The sequence below is a fragment of the Thermothelomyces heterothallicus genome, assembly GCF_042370625.1.
Source record: "Thermothelomyces heterothallicus CBS 202.75 unplaced genomic scaffold P884_scaffold_5, whole genome shotgun sequence".
NCBI classification, from domain to species: domain Eukaryota; kingdom Fungi; phylum Ascomycota; class Sordariomycetes; order Sordariales; family Chaetomiaceae; genus Thermothelomyces; species Thermothelomyces heterothallicus.
In genome coordinates, this window is record NW_027192566.1 from 1,066,235 (window position 1) to 1,088,976 (window position 22,742).

At 46.7% G+C, this 22,742-nt stretch overlaps 4 protein-coding genes across 4 annotated transcripts; 3 read left to right on the forward strand and 1 right to left on the reverse strand.

The window, feature by feature from the left end:
* Positions 1–412: 412 nt before the first annotated feature.
* P884DRAFT_256854 (uncharacterized protein) lies at positions 413–2,206 on the forward strand. Its single transcript, XM_069441087.1, has 2 exons — positions 413–512; positions 593–2,206. Exon 2 carries the CDS (start codon positions 624–626, stop codon positions 1,803–1,805), a length of 1,182 nt encoding a protein of 393 aa, XP_069299767.1. The 5' UTR covers positions 413–512; positions 593–623; the 3' UTR covers positions 1,806–2,206.
* A 747-nt stretch (positions 2,207–2,953) lies between these two features.
* On the forward strand, positions 2,954–5,685 carry P884DRAFT_194545 (uncharacterized protein; the record flags this gene model as incomplete). Its single annotated transcript, XM_069437840.1, has 2 exons — positions 2,954–3,055; positions 3,172–5,685. 2 exons carry the CDS (start codon positions 2,954–2,956, stop codon positions 5,683–5,685), a joined length of 2,616 nt encoding a protein of 871 aa, XP_069299768.1.
* Positions 5,686–7,304: 1,619 nt separating this feature from the next.
* P884DRAFT_320646 (fido domain-containing protein) lies at positions 7,305–8,225 on the reverse strand (the record flags this gene model as incomplete). The annotated part of the gene is made up of 1 exon (XM_069445386.1): positions 7,305–8,225. One exon carries the CDS (start codon positions 8,223–8,225, stop codon positions 7,305–7,307), a length of 921 nt encoding a protein of 306 aa, XP_069299769.1.
* Positions 8,226–20,129: 11,904 nt separating this feature from the next.
* Positions 20,130–22,740, forward strand: P884DRAFT_256855 (uncharacterized protein). Its single transcript, XM_069441088.1, has one exon. The coding sequence runs from the start codon at positions 20,170–20,172 to the stop codon at positions 22,453–22,455; it is 2,286 nt and encodes a 761-aa protein (XP_069299770.1). The 5' UTR covers positions 20,130–20,169; the 3' UTR covers positions 22,456–22,740.
* The last annotated feature ends 2 nt before the right edge of the window (positions 22,741–22,742 follow it).

The following is a 22,742-nucleotide window of genomic DNA, read 5'->3' on the forward strand; positions in this document are numbered from 1 at the left end:
AAAAACGGAGCTCCTGGTTCTCAAGGCCGAGACCCTGAATGAACAATAGCCGAGCCTGGTGTTTGTAGCAGGTGACGTTTCACACCAGGTCCTCAGCCACCCTCTTGGAGCTCAGAGAGTGGGTGGATTATGCAGCGGTTGTTGGTTGTTGGAGGCGACCAACAGAGGTAGATAAGCCAAGCCATCTAAGTTACATCCACCTTAAACCGTGGATTTTACTTGCAAATCGGCCGCCCCGCCTCGAGATTCCTTCAGGCTTCTCGGCCGATGTCAAGAGTTAGGACGGGCCGCGGCCTGGCGGAGGGGCCAACACAGTGCAATGAGCTATTACTGAACTGTCCCCACAAATCCCGTCTCCGAGAGTTGGTCGTTGGTCCTTCCTACAATATTTCCAGGTCTCAATCCAGCACCACACTTGCCCTCAACATTTTCCGCACTCTTCCATCTTCTTGAAAGTCGCGATTGTCTTCAATTTTCACCACCCGCTTCATCCCGGTACTTACTAGCACGAGGTATGTTCAGGTTGGATCGATACCGTCTTGCCTCGCATCGTTGTGTGGTGACTGCTCACTAATCACCACCATCCCGCCAGTCCTATCCGCGTCCGGTTTATTGCAGAAAACATGACGTCTCTTCCGACAGTCAGTACAGGCCGCATCCTGGCTAAGCCGATACGCGGCCGTGTCCATATTCACTATGACAGCGATGATGACTGCGTTGTTTTCATTCGCTGCAATGGTAGAGAATTCCATATCGAGTTGTCGCCTTTCTTCCTTTGCAATTCGCCTCTCATCACCTCTCGGTACCACAAGTTCATCGCCGCGGTTAGGGATAGGGGTGGGATGGACGCAGAGGAAGAAGGTGACTCTGACGACGAAGAAGGCCCGGAAGAGATTCAAGCCCGCTTTTATGACTGGCTCATCGCTGTGTTTGAGCCAGTCTTCTCAAAAGTAGCACCAGACGTCCCGTCGTCTTTTGATCCTGACATGATTCAAAAGGGGGAAGCGAAGCCGCTGCTGTCCGAGTATCTTTTCCCCGAGATACACCGATGTCGGCTCGAATCAGAAAACGACAAGCCCTTCCCTATTTATATGCCAGACGAGAAGAGTCAGTTTTCGGAACCTCTCTGCAATATTAGGCCAGGCCTCGCAAGAGAACTCGAGCAATATGTCAAGTTCTTCGATCCGTCCGTGGTTGAAGTCTCGTTTGGGCGCCCAAAACAGGCACTTGATGACAAGCCTACTCGAGTCCTGGTCGACTTGGATGGTTCGGGCGAGAAGACAACTTGCTTTTTCAAGGGATTCGGGGCTGGGGCGTTCATCTCCCTTGAGAAGGAACTGGAAGCTCATCTCCGACTCCTCAAGTCCAACGTGGTACCCGAGGCACGTGTGGTCCGTCTGCTTGGCATTGTAGCCGCAGAGGATGGCAGGGTAGCGGGTTTGCTACTTACTTACGTTGACTGCCGCCGCGAGAACGACGGGATTCTAGACGGCATCTATCTACGTCGCACGTCAATCCCGCTAAGGGAACGTTGGGTGAGCCAGATCAAAGAAGCGGTTCAGCAGCTCCATGAGGGAGGCGTTGTCTGGGGCGATGCAAAGGCCGACAACGTTCTGATCGACAAGAAAAACGACGCTTGGTTGATCGACTTTGGGGGTGGTTATACTGAAGGCTGGGTCGACAAGGAGAAGACTGACACGAAGGAGGGAGATCTGCAGGGGGTGGAGAGAATTGCCGAATATCTGTTTAGTGAGGGGTATGAGCCTGCCTCGTCAGATTACGAGTTTGACTCGGCATCGGAGTGAGCAGTTCAGGGGAATGGGTCGGGGTAACGTGCTTAGGTAAAGAATTTGTCTAGGTTGCACCTCCGTTCCAGACAACCTGGCTCAAATTGTCCTCGCTCAAGTAAGCTCCTCCACCCCCCCAACCCTCTCTTTGGTTATAAATGAAGGACCTCTCCATCCTCGAGGCAGCCATCAAGAACATCTCGAAATATTTCTTCACCCATCACCTCCTTGGAGCCAGTCTCAATGTCGTCACGTGAGCGTTGAAGGAGGGAATATAACCAAAGGCTCCCAGAAAAGCTATCTACAGATTATGGCTTATATCAAAGTTCTGGTATCATGAAGGAGCGGCAAGCTATTCTAGGTCTGTACAAAGCATCATTTGTATAATAATTGGACAAAGAAATGTGATGAGAAACCAGAGATATAACGGTTTATTCACACAATTACCAGCCAATTTAGTACCTGGAATATTTCCTTATCGGAGCTATTCTCTCGCATTCCCCTGGAACCCCCCATACAAGGAGCAGAGAACTTGCCGGCTTCGATCCGAACTTCGGTTGTGCTGGCCACTGAGGGAAGCTTGCTTCAGATTTCAGACTCCGCAATTCCTTTCGCGTTAATCGGAAGCATTAAAAGGGAACAGGCCGGGTTTCGACAGGCATCAGCTCTTTGCGAGATTGTCACCTTAGATTCTAGTACGCAAACCGCGTGAAATTAGGACCACTTGCTCTAGACAACTAAAAACAAAGGTTCAGATCCATCGGATCGTTGACCGGAGAAAGTAAGTCCTTGACGAACCCCAGCTACGTCTACCACTCGAAACTATCATTGTTCCCCAGAGGTATAGTGAGGGGAATTACACGCCCATGCCAGAAATCGCAGTTCTTAGGTACCCAATATTCCGTCTTCAAGATTCTTACTACCTTGCTTATAGATCCCACCTACCCTCGGTCCACTCAGAAGTTTCCCTTTCCCTAGTAGGCGGTTTTTACTGGCACGCTGCCATTCTTTCCAGGCAACCAGATTCTTTGTCGCTAATATTTTGCCCTTGCAGCCTTCTCTACACCGCCTCTGCCTCCTAATTAATTAAACAGCATCATCACGGGCAGCAACCATTTCTGGTCGACTCTCCCCTCAAATACAAACAACCTCTTCTTCCAGACACCATGGCTACACCTGCATTTGCCCAGGAAGAAGAGAGAATGGAATCATGCATCGTCGTTGCCGATCGTGCATCTTTTCGACCCAGAGACTCCCATTCTCAGAGAGTACGTCCCTGGCATCAATAAGTTTTGAACATACAGGAAACGCAGACCTTTCATGCCCTGACGTTTAGCAACTGATCGCCTAGTTCTCCATTTGCTAACTCAGCTACCCACAATAGGCTTCTGGTGCAAGCATGAAGCCAAGCAACAGATCTCAGCCCGCAGCAGTGACAAAACGACCTCGCGGGCGACCGCGGAAAGCCAAAGGCAACACAGCTGACACGGCTATCGTTCTCTCTGACAGCGAGTCCGAGAGGATATCGCGAAGTAGATTGAACAGAAAAAGACCTAGCAGCGAAGTTGACCCTGATGAGCTCTCGCCAACCACGAAGCGACCCGCGACTTCCGCGTCCACACCGATCAGTGGCATTTCTTCCACGCGCTTTGAACTCGATCAACTCCATCGGCAACTTGCTTGCGAGAAGAAGCTTCGCGCAGACGCGGAGCGGAAAGAGGCAGAACTTCAAGCCGAGCTAGATCAGAGGGAGGCTTCATGGGCTGCCGATCTAGCAGCGCATACAACACCGCTCCAGAACGAGCTACAGAGACTTGCTAAGGAGAAAAATGACCTCATTGCGGAGTACGAAAAAGTCAAGGCACGGCTTCGGGCAGCCTCGGACGGGGACAAGGATCACGAAGTTGATGTCAACATCGCCGAGCGCTGTATGCCTGACACAGTGAACTCAAAGGACAAAATCCAGGATAAGAACCTTCTGGAGGCAAGAGAGCGTCTGGCTGAAGCAGAGAGAAAGATTCTCGACCTACAGAGAGACCTGGATGCGTCGAGATCGATACGCTCCAAGGTGGAGAAAGACCTGGTCGTGTCCGGCGAGAAGCGCAAAGAGGCCGAAGACAAGCTGCGGGAGATGGTGGAGAAGCTGGCGGCGGAGAAGAAGGCTCGCGAAGCTGCTGAAGATAGCCTGAGAACCACCAGGGAAGAGATCACAGCAGTGGAGATTAGGCGCAAGGAAGGCGAAGAGAAGACGTTGCAGCAGCTGACCATCATGGTAAACAAGCGCAAACAGGCTGAAGACAAATTGAAGATGAAGGAGCAGCATCTTGAAGAAACCGAGAAAATGCTCCATCGAAGCAAGGAAATAATCAGCAGGTTCGAGCGCCAACAGGCCGCCATGGTTGGGGAAGCGCAAGCCCGGTTGAAGCAAATGGCGACTCTAGAGAGCAGGGTGGCCGCGCTAGAGCGGGAGAACTGGCAACTGAGCCAGGGTGTGTCGAAAAAGAGTCCTCATCACCGAAAGGAACCGGCACACTTGGCAGGCGAGAACGATGCTCTGAGGAGGCAATTAGCTGCACAAGAAATCTTGCTCTCAAAGCTGCCACACGAGCACAATCAAGGGATCCCATTACCGGCTCGCGCCAGCGAGGGTGCCAGGACTCTGAAGATGCAGCCAGGGGCACAAAAAGGGATGATGTTGGCTGCAGCATCAGACAATGTTGGCCGGCAGATGACTGATCAGCAGCATGAGTCCAATAAGGGCTGCGAGAACGCCGCCAAGTCAACGGAGGAGGAGTTGAGGTGTCTCGGTCACCAACATGCACAAGGGCCCCATAACGTTGCGTGTGCTGAACCTGAGCTTCGACACAGAATTGCCCAGCTATCGCGCATTCTGGAGGTGAGGGATAACGAGTTACTACATTTGCGTCAGAGCCTTGTGAAACAGACACTCGGAGGGGATACTTCGGACAGAGACGACGGGCAGTTACGTATCAGACTGCTGCAGGTCGAAGAGCAGCTGAGAGAAAAGAACAACGTAGTGGCCACGCAGAACTTGGAAGCGGGTAAAATGCGGGAGACCATTAGCGCTCTTCGTGCTGGCGTGACAAAGCTGGAAACTGAGCTTGGCTCGCATCGGCAAGGGTTGCAGCAATGTGCTGCACAGCTCGCCAGCAAAGACGAGGACATCGCGACAAAGCAAGGACAGATCACGCAGCTTCACCGCACAATATCATCTCTCAAAAAGGAGAGGACTCAGCTCAAGGATGAGCTTAGCATCCAGAAGCGCAGGGTCCAGCAACTGGGCAACCCACTTGCCCAACACAATAATAATGAAAGCGAAGCGCTGAACACCACTTTCACCAAGGACAACGAGGAAACCGTCGCGTCTCTGCACCAGCAGCGTTTCGAAACCGGTCACGAGAAGGACACCCTCCAGCATCAAATTGCTGCTGAGGCGTCCGACGTCGACACCCTGAGATCGCAACTCGCCGATGCGACTGCCACCATCGAGCGACTCACCGAGGCAGCAGCGACGAGAGAGGCGGCAATCGCGGCCCTGCAAGCCGACATTAGGACAGTCGCCGCCAGAGAGGGCACAGCGAACGAAGTCATCGTCACCCTCGAGTTGGAAAACGCCGGCCTCCAGGCCCGGCTCACGGCCACCACGTCCCAGACGGCCAGGCTGCGGGAGGAGATGGCCGGTCTGGCCGAGTCGAATGCCGAGCTGCAGAGAGACAGGAGACTCGGGGCGGCAGAGCTGGAGGGGCTCAGGTCGAAGCTGGCCGAGCTGATGGCGGAGGGTCAGGTGCTGGAGGAGCATTTGGCCAAGCGGGACGGGTGCCTCGAGAGAATGCGAGAGCTCCTCAGGACGATGCCGCAGGGGATGGATGGAGAGTAGGATGTATCAATAAGGATGGGTAGCGTCCAAGGCCAGTCAATATATGGGAGAGGAGAGGAGATTGAGCGGGCAATATCGGTTCTTGGGAATCTAGTTTTTCGGGTGCGACGGAGGGAACTGAAGACCTGAGTTTGTTACCTCTGGCCCGTCCTTTTCGCTTCGAGGACGGGCGGTCTGGGTTGTTCGCCGTCCTGCTCTTCGTCGTCTCGTTTTCTGAAAACCCGTGGGGAATATTGTGACGCCTTGGGGTTCGTTTGTTATTGAAACAAGCATAGCACAGATATAACGGCTAAGACGAATACCCTGATAATTTACAAGACACACCGACGGACAGATCCCGGGATAATTAGGGGACCCGAAGGTTCTCTGCAACGCCGATGTACCGAATCGGCGTATCCCCGCAGTTGACAACCAGTGTTACCTCGAGCTCACATATTGGATATTAACCCATGTTGGAGTAACGACTGATATTGCTTCTTTTAACCGCACTCGAGAATGTCTTTGCGAGAGCCTTGCGTGTATGTACGGGGTACAGTACATATTCGATTTCTGGTCAACTGCCAGCCTTCGAAATATGCCTTACCTAAGTAGAGGCCCGGCCTATTCCGAGGACTGGGATCACGTTACGGCGAGCCTTGGGGTCGCAACCGTCTCTTGTTCCAAAAGTAAGGTAATCACTCGCCCTCCTCGTCGCTCAACAGCATCAAAAAGCAAGGCAATCCATCACCGTTCCCGTTGATCCGCCCGTTCAGTTGCTGAACAAGTTCAGTCCTCCCCCTGACAATGCGTCTCCTGCATGCGCTGTCAAACTCCACGGGGCCTCCGAAATCGCAATCCACACCCACCCTCAACGAACAAAACAAGGGCGCCCCGACGCCGACCCGCAAGCAAATTGCCCGTTCTTCCCGCTCCCGATCGAGCTGCGCGAGAAAATTCTGCGAATATACACTTTGGCGACCATACGATTCACGTATTTCTGCTCCTTAGTGCGTACGAGCTTCGCTGGATCGAGCGGAACTGGTTCCCCTTACAAGGTACATATGCACCAGCACATCCATGGCACCATGTGCTGAGATTCTACGCTGAAGCAGTGGTGCGTTGGACACTTATGACCGATTCCACAACTGCGCGCCAATAAGGTTGAGTAATTACAGGGAGAACGAGCTGACTGTCTGGAAGTGGGCCGGCTTCATCTGCTGCCGTGGCCGAATCGATATTACCCTCCGCAAGCCCGGCCGGCGGTGCTGCATGGTCAATCAGGCAGATCTGTAATCAATACTTTTCGGGTGGAGGCCGGCCTGACGTGATGGGAATTTTGATGTCATGTAATTAAACGAGCGTAAGTGGTGACCCCTTTTTGCCCTTTCTGCCATTCTTGCTGCGGTGGCCGGGCCCGACTCGGACGCTGACGGTCGGACAGCTACGACGAGACGATGCATGTCCACGAAATACTCAACAAACACCCTGCGATAACGCATCGGTACGATATGATGGGACTGCCCTCGGCCGTATAGTCTCGTGGGAAATGTCAGAAGAGAGTGACATCTAATTAGGTCACAATGATTGTGTTTTTGCTGCGAAAGAATGTAGGTATGATATTATTCATGTACTCTTACAATCTACCTCTCTACATGCGGTCTGGCAGGGCTTAGCCTTTCCTTATTGAGGAGCAACTCTTCCAATTGATTGTCCCATGCTTCTGTTTTGACCTCGACCTTCTGGTCGTCGAAAGCGAACACGGGAACCGGAGGCCGCGTGATGCCGACGTACTGGTCTCGCTCCTCGGCTTCCACCCCTATGTCACTGATGTGGCCGGCGTGTCGGAGCAGCAAGCAGTTGAGAAGGATTCTGGCCATTCGCCCGTTGCCGTCGCCGAATGGGCGGATGCTTACAAATTGATTGTGGTATCGCGCTGCCAAGGTGTACGGATCGAGATCCCCCGCGTCGGCCTTGGTCGTGTCCCGGTTGAGATGCTGCACCATGTCGGCCACGTATCCAGGAATAAGCTCGGGAGACGTAAGGGGATTTGACATGGGCTGGGAATCCGGTTTCTCGCACTCGGCGACTACCTTGTGGGTGCGGTAGCGTCCTTGCTCGACACTGTCGTCCAAACAGTGCCCTAGGATTCGGTGGGTTTCCAGAATCAGATCCTCGGACCACGGTTTCCTGTCCAGGACAACGTGGTCGATCATGTAGCTGAGGGCATAGGCATGCTGCAAAATTTCACGACGAGATTGGCAGATGTTGTTGAGGCTGACGGACCGGCGAGACGCTCGCAGATATCTCCAGTGCTCCTTAAACGTTGGGTCAGTCCTGCCGATGCCGGCACTGGTGACTTGGTCGCGAAAAGCAGCCTGGCAGAGGCGAAGCGTGATTGCGAGGCTGTTGCCTGCCGAGTCTATCCTGTTGGATCCGTAGACCATCCTGCTGAGGTCCAGTTCGACGTCCTCCCATCTCGTCGGCCACCAGTTCTCGGTCGCCCGTAACATTGGGCGGCCCCTGGAGAAGGCGATGCAGATCTCTTCTGCGAGATTCGCCATTGATTATCGCCGCAAATCGCACGTCGAAGACGAAAAGACCAAGGGCCGGTTTGATGTAGGGTAGGTGCCTAAGTCAAAATTAATAGTGGGCAACTCGGAGGCAGCAGCAGGACGGGGAACGCGCTGGCGTTTAACTGCACGAATGCTATTTACTTACTGCTAGTCGTCAGCGTTTTGTTGTCTGTGCAGGACGCGTAATTACCCTCGGTTCTCCTGACACGGTTCTGCAGGTTCCTGCTGGCTGCCGCATCTGCAAGGTGTTGTTTGTACGAAGCAATTGAATCGGTCGCGTTGCCGTCGATTTTTTTCACGTAAATTAAATCAGAAACCGTCAAACCGCCACCACTCTGTACCTCACCAACCCCATTACCTTGCCCAAGAGGATCGCCAAAGGGGTATTTAACCCAAAATGCCGGCCTCCAATATAGCTCGTCGCCGTGATGATGACCTACCACAGATCGTCGCCCAAGCTCTTGCTGGCCTGAGACGACTTATCAAGATAGCCTACCCCAAAGAACCGAAAATTACACCATTAATTAATGGATAATTATAATAGCGTTTCATATCTTGCCCGCCGAGGCCATTTCCAAAACTCGGTTATCGATCGTCGGCCACAGCGACACCGCCGACAAAACTTTATGGACCTGAAGGGGCGGCCGGCGTAGGGTTATATTAGGGCCCAGAGTCTTGTTGTGAAGCAAAAGCGACGCCGCAATTGCCCGCCAACAATTGCACCTTAAGTATGGCCGTAGGTAATCTGACACTTGTTTAACTAATTACATAGGGGTTGCTACAGCTCGATAGCTGCAAATGACTACAGCTCGGACTGGCTACAAGATACGACACCACAGCGGTATTCGCACCGTGGGCAGCACTCCTAGACCAACTGGTACAGTCTGTAAAAGTGGTAATAAGATACGTTAATTCTTCTAAGTGCCAGAGGCACTTAGGGATACTATCTAAATATATATCTATAACCCCTGGCTTATCATCCCTATTAGTAGGTCCGTCGGATCTAACCTACTAATAGCTATATACTATAATAGGTACCAGGGTTCGAAAAAGAAAAATATAATAACCTATTATACTTAGTAAATACATTAGTCATTTGTCTATAGTAACAATCCTAGTAAGTATCCTATTTATCCTCCCTATTATCAAATCTATCTATCCCTTAGTCCTTCTTCTTCCCAGCCGTTCCTAAGTTTATAATAAATGCTAACACTATAGACAGACGCTCCTAAGGGGGCCGTATAAGTATTCTAGCCCTGGCCTGGGCGTCTCTGACTAGGGTACGGTTACCGTAGACCGTACTAGTAGCCCTCTTACGTAAGGGGCTCTCCTATATAGGTGTATCCGAGCGCGGGCGTTTCTAGCTAGTGGCTGTAGGTGGCAGCAGGTATGCTACCGGCCTGGTAATCGAACTTGGGGGAGCACCGCGTCTAGTGGTAGCCGGTAGAGGTAGGCGAGCTATAGGCTCCTAGCTCCTAGATGCCTTCTATAGTACGGCAATTACCGTGGTACGCTTGGTAAGCCGGGCGATCGTTTCTTCTAGCTACTATATCTTCTTATCTACTCCTTTCCTCTAGTTAAGGGTAGTTATATGGTTATTATTTGCGACTATAGAAGCCTCCTTTAGTTGCCTAAGCTCCTCCTTAACTTGGTTAAGGTCCTTTTTAACGCTATTAATGGCCTTATCCTGCCTCTAGACTATAGCCTGATCTATATTAAGAAGGTTAGCCTTGGTAGCTAGGTACTAGCGTTTAGCGAAGTCCTTATTAGTCTTATTATCCTTAGTAGTACTATAGGTTATAGTAATATATATAGGTACTAAGTATAGGCCTTAGTAACTAGTTAGGCTATAGTAAAGGTAGCTAAGTTTAAATAGGTAACCGTTAACTAAGGTATTATTATCTCCTTTTAGTATATAGATATAGGCTACTAGTAGTTCCTTAGGCTCTAGTATATTAGTAAGTACTATACTAGTAGTATAATAGGCCTTATATATATTCTCTAGCTTTTTCTTAAGGCTATATATAGCCGTATTAGCCCTATATAAATCATTACTAGCCTTCTAGTAGAAATAGCGGATCTAGTAATAGGTATAGATAAGCATTTTCTTATTACTATAACATTCCTAGTAGGCGTAGGCAAGGTAGTCCTTGATAGGCCTGATCGTTATAGCTATAGATAGATATAGCAGGCTAGACTTGATAATATTAGTGCTAATAAAGGGGTTAAACTCTATACTTATAAGGGTATTTTCTACCTCCTTAAGGCTATTAAAGGTAACATATATATTATTAAGTCTACCCTAGGATTCGGCCTCCTCTTCTTCGTCCTTAGGGTCCCTTTTGGTCCTATAAGCAAATCTACTAGTAGGTGCCTTATATTACGTATACCTAATAGGCGTAGTAGGCTAAGGCGCGGGCTCGGGCGGTTAGAGTGTCGAGTCTGGCTATAACAAGGCCTAGGCCGTCGGGCTAGTAGTGGTATTAGCCATAGTCTTATTAACGACCGACATGCTTTCTTCGTCATGCTACTCGGTACCCTATAGTATAGCTATAGGTAAGCCAATATACGCGTATAGGTGTACGGTCGTGTCTTAGGTAGCCTCGGTAGGGCTAGACTCTTGGTAGTCTTACTCTAGTTAAGCTATATCTGATTCGTAGGACGGGAAGTCGGTAGGCTCGAGCGTCGGAATTGCCTGGCACGTGGTTAGTAGCGTCAAAGGCCTCTTCTTATTTACTATATCCTATACCTTGGTAATAGCAACCTTGATTAACGATAGTAGAGTTAGTATAGTATCCTTATCTATAGGAATATTAGGGAAGGCGTTAGCTAGCTGCTTATACTAGCGTGCCTTGATTATATCGACAGGGACCTACCTAGTTTTACTAACACATTAGGCGTACGTAACTATATAGGTGCCCTCTATCTTATATACTATATTGCTATTAGTGGTACGAGGCTAGAATCCTCCCTATAGGTTTAAGGTCTTATAGTACTTAGCGAAAAATAGTATTAGTATAATGTAGTTATTATTACTATTAGTAGCTTTATATAGGTCGATTATAACAGAGGTACCTATAATAATACTAAATAGTATTACCTTTATTTCGCCTTTAATCTTAATAAAGGCAAATTTAGCCTTTAAATAGGGAATCTTAGTAATATCATCCTTATCTATACTATAGAAGGTCTTATAATTAGCTATAGTCATTTGCTCTCCCTATAACTAGTGGCTATTAACGAAGTAGTATATAGCTAGTAAGCGAACTACCTTATACTTACTCTTGCTAGTATAGACCATGTTGATCACGCTTCTAGGGACTTAGGCTATAGTGCCTATCTTACTATCGTAATACCATTCGACTATAGCGTCCTCTAGAAACTATAGGTATAGAGGGCCGAAAGTATCGTAGGTAACACTACAAGGGGCATTGGCGACTCGAGGGGGTATATACTATAGGTTATACTATAGTATATTAGGATCTTTGCCCTCGAAGGCTGTAGCTATATCTTTATAGTATACTCGGACCAGGCTACCCGTTGCTAGGTCATTACAGAATTCCTCTTTAGTACCTAGGTTGGCTATAAAGCCTGTGCCGCTTTCTAGTATTATATCTAGGTTCTTAAGGAGATCTTAGACATTGCTATCCGCCAGGGTGTTGTTTTCGCTTATAGGGCTAGAATATACACCTAGTATAGGCGTAGGTATAGCCTACGCCTGGTTAGACGCCTCTATAGCTGTCTGCTTCTTCTGCCGATTGATAGGCATGAACGCGGTAACCGGGGTATTAGCTGCTTCGGTTACTATTATTGACTACGATATAGGTATATCTTGCTAGCTAACCAGAGGCTCATTTCCGGTGGCTAGGCTTATTACTATAGCTGCTACCGCCGCTATAGAGCCCTAGGCGCCTTTAGTAGCCTGTTTGTCGCTTTTTCTAGCCTTGCTTCTAGACTTAGCCATTATAACTAATAGAACTAAGCTATTCTAGGTCGATAAAACTTAGTAAAAGTTATAAAAGTAAGTGGTTTTCTTATATACGTAATAGGATAAAGTAAAAGGTAGTAGGAAAATACTCTCTAGGGCCTCCTTTTGATAGAAATAGAGGTACGTAAGCTAGAGGCGATAGCTATATAGTTATATTAATGGAAAAGGCTAGCGTTAGAGGGTTTAAAGGTTAGAAAAGAAGGTAATTATTAAAGAAATTATAGAAGAATTAAAGAGGTTCGAAAAACTGGAAAATAGTAGGAAATCTAGGGGTTTTTATAGTTTTTAGGCAGGGCTTTTAAAGATAGGATAAAAGAAGGCTTAAGCTATTAGTGTTCAGCCCTACTATACCGAATAGGTAGGCTGTTTAGCCCTGTTCACTAAATAGTCGGGTTGTTCGGTGGCTAACTAAGCTAGATATACGGTTTAAAGTAGCCTATATATAGTAAATAGTAGAGTTTAGAATGAAAGTAGTAATAAAGATAACGGTATAAGGAATAGTAATAGGTTTTCTGGTATTAAAACAGATTTAGGGTAGCCTATTAAAGGTATATATCTCTAGGTATTATTTAGCTTCTTCCTAGCTAGGTACGATACCTTAGGTCTGGCTAGAAGTCTTCTACTTTAGGGGTCGGCCTCGTTTCTTTCTAGGTAGTAGTTAAATCTGACGGCGATTTATATATTCCTAGATTAATTCGCTAGAAGTAGCCTCTAGTTCACTCTAAGGAAGCCACTAATCGTCCTTTACGTCAAATCCGAGCTAGCGAACAAGGTATTTAACCCTTAGGCGCTTCTTTCTACGTATACGGTGGTCGATAATCTTCTCGATCTGCTAGTATTCCTTACCATTAACCAGAATTAGCTACAGTGGTGGTACGGTTCTTTTAAATAGATCGGGACCTTGTTTAACGTGGTAGAGTTAGGCGACGGATATAACTAGATAGACCTTCTAGGATTTAGGAAAATCTAGCTTATAAGCTAGTTTTCCTACCCTTCGCTTGATTTTAAACGGTCCTGCTCTCTAGGCTAACCATTTCCTATTAGGTTTACTAGGCAAATAGTATCCCTTATATAGCTATAGCTAAATGGTGTCCTTAACTTCAAATTTAGTAGGTATATACCTCTAGTTATACTATAATTTGGCTAGTGCTATAGCCTAATTAATCATTTTACTAGCTTCGGCCTAGTGTTACTTATATAGGATTTCTAAGGCTTTACGCCTACCAGTTCTAGCGGTCTTCTTACTTAGGATATCTAGTACTAAGTATAGTTTAAATCTATATACTAGTTTATTTAGAGATCTCCTAATGCTAGTAACTAGAGTGTTATTAAGGTAATGCTATAGGGCTAGTAGGATTTTAATCTATAAGTAGTCAGAATTGACTACAAAGTTTATTCGCAAAGTAATTTCCACGGTTTGGTTCGTCTGTTCGGATTGCCTATCAGTTTAAGGATAGTAGGCCATGGAAAATAGTAGCTTGGTTCCTAGCAATACGAATATTTCCTTCTATAAGTCAGACGTAAACTTAGGGTCACGATTACTAATGATTTAAGCCGGTATTCCCTAGTTGGTAAATATCTAGGTCCTTAGAAGAACAATTACCTATTCTTTAGCTATATACGTCCTACGGCTAGCTACGAGAAGCTTCTTCTTACTAAACTTATATATTACGGTATAGAGTATATCCGCTAGGGCATAGCCTTCGAGTAACCAGAGGGTGCCAGTGGTTAGCGCTAGTAGCAAGTCGGTAATGAAGTCTATAGCTACTATATAGAATAGTGTTAGCTAGGTATATATTAGCTAGAGTTCCCCTAGTAGTAGATTTCGGTCGGTCGAATTAGCCTGATATACCTTATAATACCGTATAAACTTTAAAACCTTCTAGGCCTTCCTACGGAAATAAATAGCTATAAGCTTGTTTATCATCTTATTTTTACCGAAATAGTATATATCATTATAAACCATCTAAAGGACTTGGTTAATATAGTTTTCTAGTAGGCAAAGCCTTCTAGTACTATTAAAATCTATATAGAAAAGTAGCCCGTTCGAAAGTTCGAACGGTCCTATAGGCAGTTTTGGCCGTTTATATTTTCTAGCTCCGGTACGGTCATTTCTAACCAAGTCTTTCTCGTTTTTATAGAGGGCTTAGTAGATAGGTCTATACTTCCGGTCCTTAGGATAGCTAGTAATGATTCTAGCCCTAAATTCGTTACTAAGCACCGGTTCTATAATAGTTATATCTGCTATAAAGGCATCGGTATCCTAGTAATCGTTCTAGATGTCTCTAAGCTTATCTATTAGGCTATTCTTAACCTTCGGATCATCCTGCTCCTAGGTAGGTAACCTCGATAGTATATCGGGTACTATATTTAGCGTCCTAGGGATATAGAAGATATTAAGGTTAAATCTAGATAGATAGTTAGCTATATTTACTAGCTTTAGATTAGCTTTAGCTAGATCTATTATAATTAGGGACGTATATTTTACTATCCCTTTCGTTAGAGCATAGTTAGTAAGGACATTAACTAGATGCCTATTTAATTATACTATCTTCCAGAGTTTCCTAATTACCTAGATAAGTATAGTAATTTCTACCTTTATAGATCTATAGCGCTTTTCTACGTTAGTAGTCGCTCTTGATATAAATAGGATAGGCTATACTTCGCTTAAAGGAATATCCCTACTAGGGATTTTCTTACTATCCTAATCGCCCTTAAGCTAGAAAGCGATAACGCTATAACCGTCACGGCAGATATCTAACTTAAGGAATAGTGGTTTTTCTAGGCAATAGTAATAGAGAAACTCCTAGTTATATAAGTGCTCCTAAAGTAACCTAAAGGATTTAAGTTCTTCCTTAGTCAGGGTGAATTTGATAGTAGAAGTAACCGCTTTCTAGGCTCTTTTAGCTTTCCTAGGCTCAAGCTTTCCTTCTTTCTATACTACGGCCATTAACGCTGTCTTCCGTGCCTAAAGTGGCCTTGCTTTTGTATCAAACTACGGAATGCCTTTCCTAAGCTATCCGGCCATTCCGAGGTAATGCTCTAGACTATCGAGTGTGTCTAGGAACTTTAGCTTCTTAAAGGCGGCGATATGGTCGTCGGTTTTAGCGATACTTTTGCCGTTTATAATATACCTAAGGAGCCTTACGGCCGGGTAGCCTACGAATGATTTAGGTATACTAATATATATATAGGCCTTGTCAAGGATCTTATAAATGGTATATAGGTATTTAAGGTGTTCTTCCTCGGTTTTGCTAAAGATGATAATATTGTCGATATATACCTTAATAAAATAGTAGTATTTTAGGAAAAGTCTATCTATATAGCATTATATAAAGGCTGGTATATTCTTGAAACCTATAAGCACTACGTTTGATTTTTCCAAGCCATGGTAGCTTATAACGACTATATAGTCGCTATACTCCTTGGCTATAGGGAGCTAGTAGAAAAATCCTAATATATCTAGGGCTATAAAGAATTTGTTACCGACTATAGTAGCTATAATATTATCCTAGTCAGGTAGGGGATAAATATCTAGGACCATGATTATATTTAATAGTCATAGGTTAACTATACTTCGGCTTTTCTTAACCTCTACCCTAGGCTTTTCGGAAACTTTCCTCTATATAATAAAGGCTAGGTATATAATTAGGGTAGGTTTATCTATAAATATGAATCTCCCGGATACCTAGAGTTAGTTGTAATGCTTGTTAAGGGCTTTACGGTCTTCAAGCCCTATTAGGTACGGTCTGACCATACAGACTTGCTTTTATTATCCGTTAACCAGATTGATTTATATCTTCTAGTGTTCTAGCATCGGCACGATTCCCCTATCCTAGTAAAGGTCGTATTTATCTAGAAGTTCCTTTACCTTAAGTATAAATTCGGGGTTCACGTTAGTAATACTAATACCATCCTTGCTTTTAATAGCTAGGATATCGTCAGGTTTCTTAATACTATATAATAGGGTATAAAAGCTTATCGCATTTAGTAAAAGTTCCTAGTCGCCATCGGCCTTTTCCTAGTAGTATATATACTAGGCTTCTTCTAGCCTTCTCTTTAACTCTTACTTAGTGATTCTATCCTAAACCTTGATCTATATATCTTCTATATCCGTTACGCTAATCTATATAGCAGTGTCCTCTCCCGAATATTCTAATAGATAGCTAACCTTATCCCCTTTTCGGATAATCATAGGGGTATTAGTATCATTTCGGACGATTACTACCCTAGGGATATACTAGGTAACTATAGCATCCTAGATTCCTTCTTAGCTAACGATAAAGTAGAAGTACTTATTCTCTAGGAGGTTATTAGGTAGTAGAATGAAGTATATCTCGAGTAGCTAGGTAGAGTATATAGGCACGATAGTATACTAGGTAGTAGTGACTTTCTAAGAGATAGGCTTAGGGTTCTTTTTCACTATATCCCTATAGACCTTTATATTAGCTAATGATCTAAAGGTATAGATACCCTTAACAAAGTTAATCTTAATACTATAGGTAGTTATAAAGTCAGTGCCTAGTAGTATCTTTGGAGCAAGTTCATCGATGACATCGGCTATAATATAGATATATCTGTCAATTGGCGTGTTCCGGGCCTCTCCTAGGATATAGAAGTCAAATTCGACCTATTCGCTAATCCTAGTCTTTGAATTAACTCCCTTAAGGGTATAGGGTTTACCCTTAATCTATTAGGGATTCTTTACCTATTAGGTAATCTATATCTAGTTAACTAGGTTAGTTAAACTACCTATATCGAAATAGATGTCTATAGTCTAGTCTCCTAGGTTAGCTTAAACCGGAATATATAGGTAAGACGTCTTCTTTAGCCAGTAGAAGGGTATTTCTATACTCGGGTTAGCTTCTACCACTTGGCTAGGTTCAAAGGAGAGGAGTACGGTTTCCTATTATTACGGTTCCTTAGTTAATCCTAACGGTATAGCCGCTCCTTTTACAAAGTCCCACTCTACCTAGGGAAGGTCCTCCTTTAGTAGTTTAGGTAGGTGTAGTTTCTTTCCGTAATCCTAATGTAGATAGTAGTATAATGCTCCTTAGCTTACGAATAACTATTCGTAAAGCCTATAGAGATTGCCGTCTTCCTAGATATAGTCTTCCTTGGCGGTGCTAAGGAAGTACGCCTCTCTATTGCTACTATCTCCGTTAGTCTTAGATTTATAGTTACTAATTAGGAGATAGCTAGCGGCTTTAAGCTCCTTATATTTGGCTTCGGCTTTCTTGTCCTCGCTAGATACTATTATAGTATTATAATAATAGTAGGTACTATCCCTATTAATATACTTCTAGCTATAGCGGCGGAACCGTCTAAAGTAGGGATTCTAGTTACTATATCTACCCTTTTCCTAGGCTCTAGTGCCCTATAAGCGGCCATTTCTAACTTAGTTATTACGCTCCTTCGGTCGAGACTCCTAGTTATAGCTTCGGAATCGCTCCTCTTACAGGAGATACCTATATTTCTATTCCTCCCTTCTCCTATAATGGTTAGTCTAATACTACTAACCTTAATTACCCTTTTAGGGGTTAATATATAACTAATTAGCTTATTCCTTATTAGTATTATTGCTATTATTATTACTAGTCTCGTCTAAGGTATTATTAATATTAAATATAGCTACCTTCCTTGACCTCTTTTCGGCTCTAAGTTCCTCTAAGAGGGCTTCCTATTTTTTAGAGGTATAGAGGAGGTATTAGTTAATAGTATCTATCTTATATAATTTAGGGCAGAGCTTATAGAGTAAAGGAGTTATTACTAACTAGAGTCTGGTTAAGAGCTAGTAATTTGTCTTATCTCCCTAGACTTAAGTATAGTAAAAGAGGTCTATAGTAAATTTATAGATAGATTTGCCTAAGGCTAGGTTATCTTCGGTATAGCTATTCTAAACTAGCTATTAACCTACTTAGTTAAACTAGATACTAAATCGTTCTTTAATCCTTTAGAGCTATATCTCTATACTTAGATATAGGGTCTCCTTCTTAGTTAGTAATAGTTATTACTTATACTATTATAAGGCTAACCTATAGAATAATACCTATAGGTTATTTTATAGGAAAAGCTCCTTAGAAATGTTTCCTCTAACTATATTATAGATACGCTTAATCTAGAGGTTAGTATTAGTATAGTAATAAATCTTTTTATAATAGAAGATTAGTTAGCTATTTATAATCTTTTAATTAGTATCTAGCCAAAGTAAGCTAATATTAATAATCTTCTAGGCTTAGTCTATTACTAGTTATAGCACTATATATACTAGCTATAGCTAAGGGGAACCAATATCTACTTAGTTAGTTATAGCGTTTTAAAGAAGTCTAACTATTACCCTCTAAAGTAATCTTATAATTATTTCCTCTATTAGGTCTAGTAGTAAGAGGGGTATATATCCTCTTATAAGGTTATCCCTTACTAATATTAGCGTTATTATTAATAATCCTTCTATTAGTTAAACCATTAGCTAGAGGTTTTATAATAACCCCTACTAAGATTCTTCCCTTTCTAGAAGTTCCCTTAGTATATCGGTTATAATTATAGACTAAGTAGCCCTAATAGATCTACTTAGTATCTAGTTACCCTATCTACTTAGACCTACTAGGTTTAACTTAGGCCTTAAGGTCTCTAGTAGATCTAGTAGGCTAGTAGATAGAGTTATCCTCTATAAGGTAGTTTCTAGCGGTATAGCAAATTACTAGACTAGGTCTTTAGGACTTAGCGTTTTTAGGGTCTCTAAGGGTCCCTAGTACTAGCTTTCCTCTTAAACTTGCACTTCTAGTATAGTTCTTACTACTAGTAGTAACGGTAGAATAAGAGCTTCGTTTAAGAGCTAGGGAAGGAGTCTTACAAAATACCTAATAAGTCCTTTTAAAGTATAGTTATTAAGAGTCTAGGATTCTAGGTAATCCTTATCTATTAGGTAGTCGTAGAAGTCCTAAGCGTATATAAAGTAGTTATTAGCCTCCTTAAGAGATATTACTAGTTTAAGGAGTTAGAGGTCTATTAGAGAGAGCTTCTAAACCTAATACTAGTAGGTATTTCTAATGACAAAGCGGTAGGTCTAATACACTTACTATAGTTTAGACTCGTTTATTGGTTCTTAATAATATTATTATTACTATCGTTTTTGACCATTTAGGTGTCTACTTAGAGTAGAAGGATATAGTCGCTTAACTTGGGCAAATGGTCTCCTATAACGTTTGAACGCGAATAGTAACGAAGATTATAGATTCGAACCGGTAGTAGGTACCACTTACTATAGCTCGATGGCTATAAATGACTATAGCTCAGACTAGCTATAAGATACGATATTATAGCGGTATTCGCGCCGTGGGCGGCACTCCTGGACTAACTAGTACGGTCTGTAGAAGTGGTGATAAGATGCGTTAATTCTTCTAAGTGCTAGAGGCACTTGGGGATGCTGTCTAAATATATGTCTATGACCCCTGGCTTATCATCCCTGTTGGTGGGTCCGTCGGATCTGACCCACTGATAGCCATATGCTGTAACAGGGGTTTTCATAGTGGGGGTTGTGATCGCGGACCGCGTCAAGAATGATGAGACGGTTTCATCTCGACCGACTGTTCTCTGCGCCGCCGAGGTAAGCAGGCCGACTGACGGCGGCCGAATGGGGCGCCATCGCTTTGGTTAGGCATGGCCATCCCGTCGAGGTGCTAAGCCTTCTTCTATTCGGCTGTGCTCAGCGGACAAGAAGCAGTGGGATGATGGAAATGGAGCTGCTCGACGATGATTGGCCGCTATGCACGTGCATTCAGCTGCGCACGCATGAATCGCAGGAACCCATTCAAGCCCGATCTACTCCGTACTCCGTACGGATACTAATTACTCCGTACATAGGTATTACAGTACCGAATTTTTTTTTTTTTTTTCACACGCCGAGATTCATCGGGCTTAATTATTACGAGTTGGAAGTTAGCGATGGCTTCATCGAACCCGACGACCGCGACGGCTTCGACACTTCCGGCTCGACCAATTGCCATTACTCCTAGACTGCCTATTAATAATAATAATGACCAAGATTCATCGGGAGTCAGCAGCATCAGCGGCATCAGCAGCGATGTACATTCACACAACTCTTCCAACCCTCCGAGAATGGGATATGCCTGCCAAGCATGCACGAAGCGCAAGGTAAAATGCGACAAGGCGGCCCCGACGTGCTCGAGCTGTCGCAAAAGCAAGCTCAGCTGCGGCTATGAGCCACCTCGCCCGCGGACACGGAAGCGGAAACCGAGCGAGGACGTGCTGGAGCGGCTGGCACGCTACGAGCGCATCCTCTGCGAGCACGGCTTGCTGGACCCGGAGGCCGCCCTAACCGCGGCTGCCGAGGGACCCGCGCGGGAGCCGATAACCCTGTTCTGGGACGAGCCAGAGGGTTCCAAGGCGGGAAAATTACTGCCCTCGGAGGGGGACTCGGGCTATCTGTACTTGAACGGCAGACTCTGGCAGGACCTCGAGGAGCACCAGATCCAAGGCGTCCCCGACGGCGACGAGGAAGAAGGGGAGGAGGAGAAGGCGGAAGACGAGGCAGCGTGGGCCCGCAGCGAACTCGGGTTTGGATTCCACTCGGATCCCGTATCCGCAGCGTTGACTGGCGGTCCCCGACTGAACCTCGCGCCGTACCACCCGACGCACGAGGAAGCCATGCTGCTGTGGGCCACCCACGCCGAGCGGGTCGAGCCCGTGTGCAGGATCTTACACGTTCCGTCCACCGGCGCCATGGTCGAGCGGGTCAGCAGAGAGCCGTCCGCGGCGACCAAGTCTGAGGAGTGCCTCCTCTTTGCCATCTACCACTTCGCCATCTTTGCCATGACCGAAGAGGATGTCCTGTCCAAGCTGGGTCAATCCCGGGCCGCCCTGCTCCGGCGGTACCACTTCGCGACGCGGCAGGCGCTCGCCAACGCCTCCTTTCTCAAGACGGCCAAGCTGCCCGTCCTACAAGCCCTCGTCATGTTTCTCCTGGCCTCGCGGAGCTCCTTCGACGCGCACACTTACTGGGCCCTCACGGGCGTCGCCGTCCGCATTGCCCAGCGCATCGGCCTGCACAGGGACGGTGAAAAGTTCGGCCTGCCGCCGTTCGAGGTCGAGATGCGGCGCCGGCTCTTCTACCATCTCATGCCGCTCGACGCCAAGGCCGGCCAGATGGCCGGCATGGGCGTCACTACGCTCCCGAGTACGTGGGAGACCTGGGACACGCGGCTGCCCCTCAACGTCAACGACGACCAAATTGGTCCCGGCATGACGAAGGCGCCGGCCGAGCAGCAAGGGCCTACCGACATGATGGTCTGTCTGTCCCGCTTCCGCCTCGGAAACGCCATAGTCGAGCAGGCCATGTCCCAAAAGGGCGGCGGCGGCGGCGGCGGCGGCGGCTCCCGCCCCAGCCCGGGGCGCTTTGACAATGCTGACGACGCCGAGCAGGCCGTCAACCGGGCCGAGAGCGAGATGGAGGAGAAGCACATCCGCTACTGCGACGTAATCGACCCGCTCCACTACCTGACTGTCTGCATGGCGCGCTGCGGCATCGCGGCCATGCGGCTGCGGATCCGGCTGCCCCGGACGGCCAGCCCCCACGCCACCGAGGCCGACGTCCGAGAGGCGTTCCAGCTCGCCCTCAAGATACTCGACACCAATGCGGCCGTGTGCAACCACGACGGCCTCAAGAAGTACCGCTGGCACGCCGAGTCCTTCTTCCTCTGGGGCACGTGGGACTCGTTCATCTTCGTCCTGTCCAACGTCTTCCTCAAGCGCCGGCACATGTTCTCCGACCAAGAAGCCGACACCGTCTGGGACCGCATCGAGGTCATGTCCCGATACCACGGCGACCTCCCCCGGCCCAAGCCAGCTCTGTTCGCGGCCCTCGGGCGCCTGGCACTCCAGGCCTGGGAGGCGCGCCCGTCGACCAAGGCAACAACAGCCGAGCCCGACTTCGTAGCGGCACTGCGGAGGGTCAGAGATAAAGACCTCGCCAAGCAAGGGAATGGCACTGATGGGCACGGGAGCGCCCGGCCTAGCGCAAGCGAACGTGCGTCTGCCGTCTTGCAGATAAGTGAGGGCCCGGAGATGTTAGCTAGGGATCTGTCACCGAGCGGCACTCATGGGAACGTCACTCCTAATCCGGGTCCCGCCCTCGGAGCTGAAGAGGTGGACTGGGCATTTTGGGATACGTTTGTCCAAGGCGACGAGGTATTGAGCAATTGGCAGTGCTGACTAGCATCTGCATGTGGTGTGTAAGAACCACAAGGGAGATGCGTTGCTAACACAAAAGTCCGAGATCTTGGTTGCGACGGGGCCCTGTGTGATTGGTCAGGGGCTCGGACTGTTCATCGGCCGATCAAGATGAGATTATCACCCGGACGCGGACGTGGAGAACACAAAAAAACTTTACTTGGAACCCCCGTCTCGTCCGGTAAATGCGAAGCTCATCTGTGCCGGTAGCATCCGGGCCCTTGTACCCGGGGTCGCGGTGTGTGATGTCGGACGGGATTTGTATAAGT

Excerpts from the sequence above, each read along its gene's own strand:
- P884DRAFT_256854 (XM_069441087.1), top strand. The coding sequence starts at position 624 with ATGACGTCTCTTCCGACAGTCAGTACAGGCCGCATCCTGGCTAAGCCG.
- P884DRAFT_256855 (XM_069441088.1), top strand. The coding sequence starts at position 20,170 with ATGGCTTCATCGAACCCGACGACCGCGACGGCTTCGACACTTCCGGCT.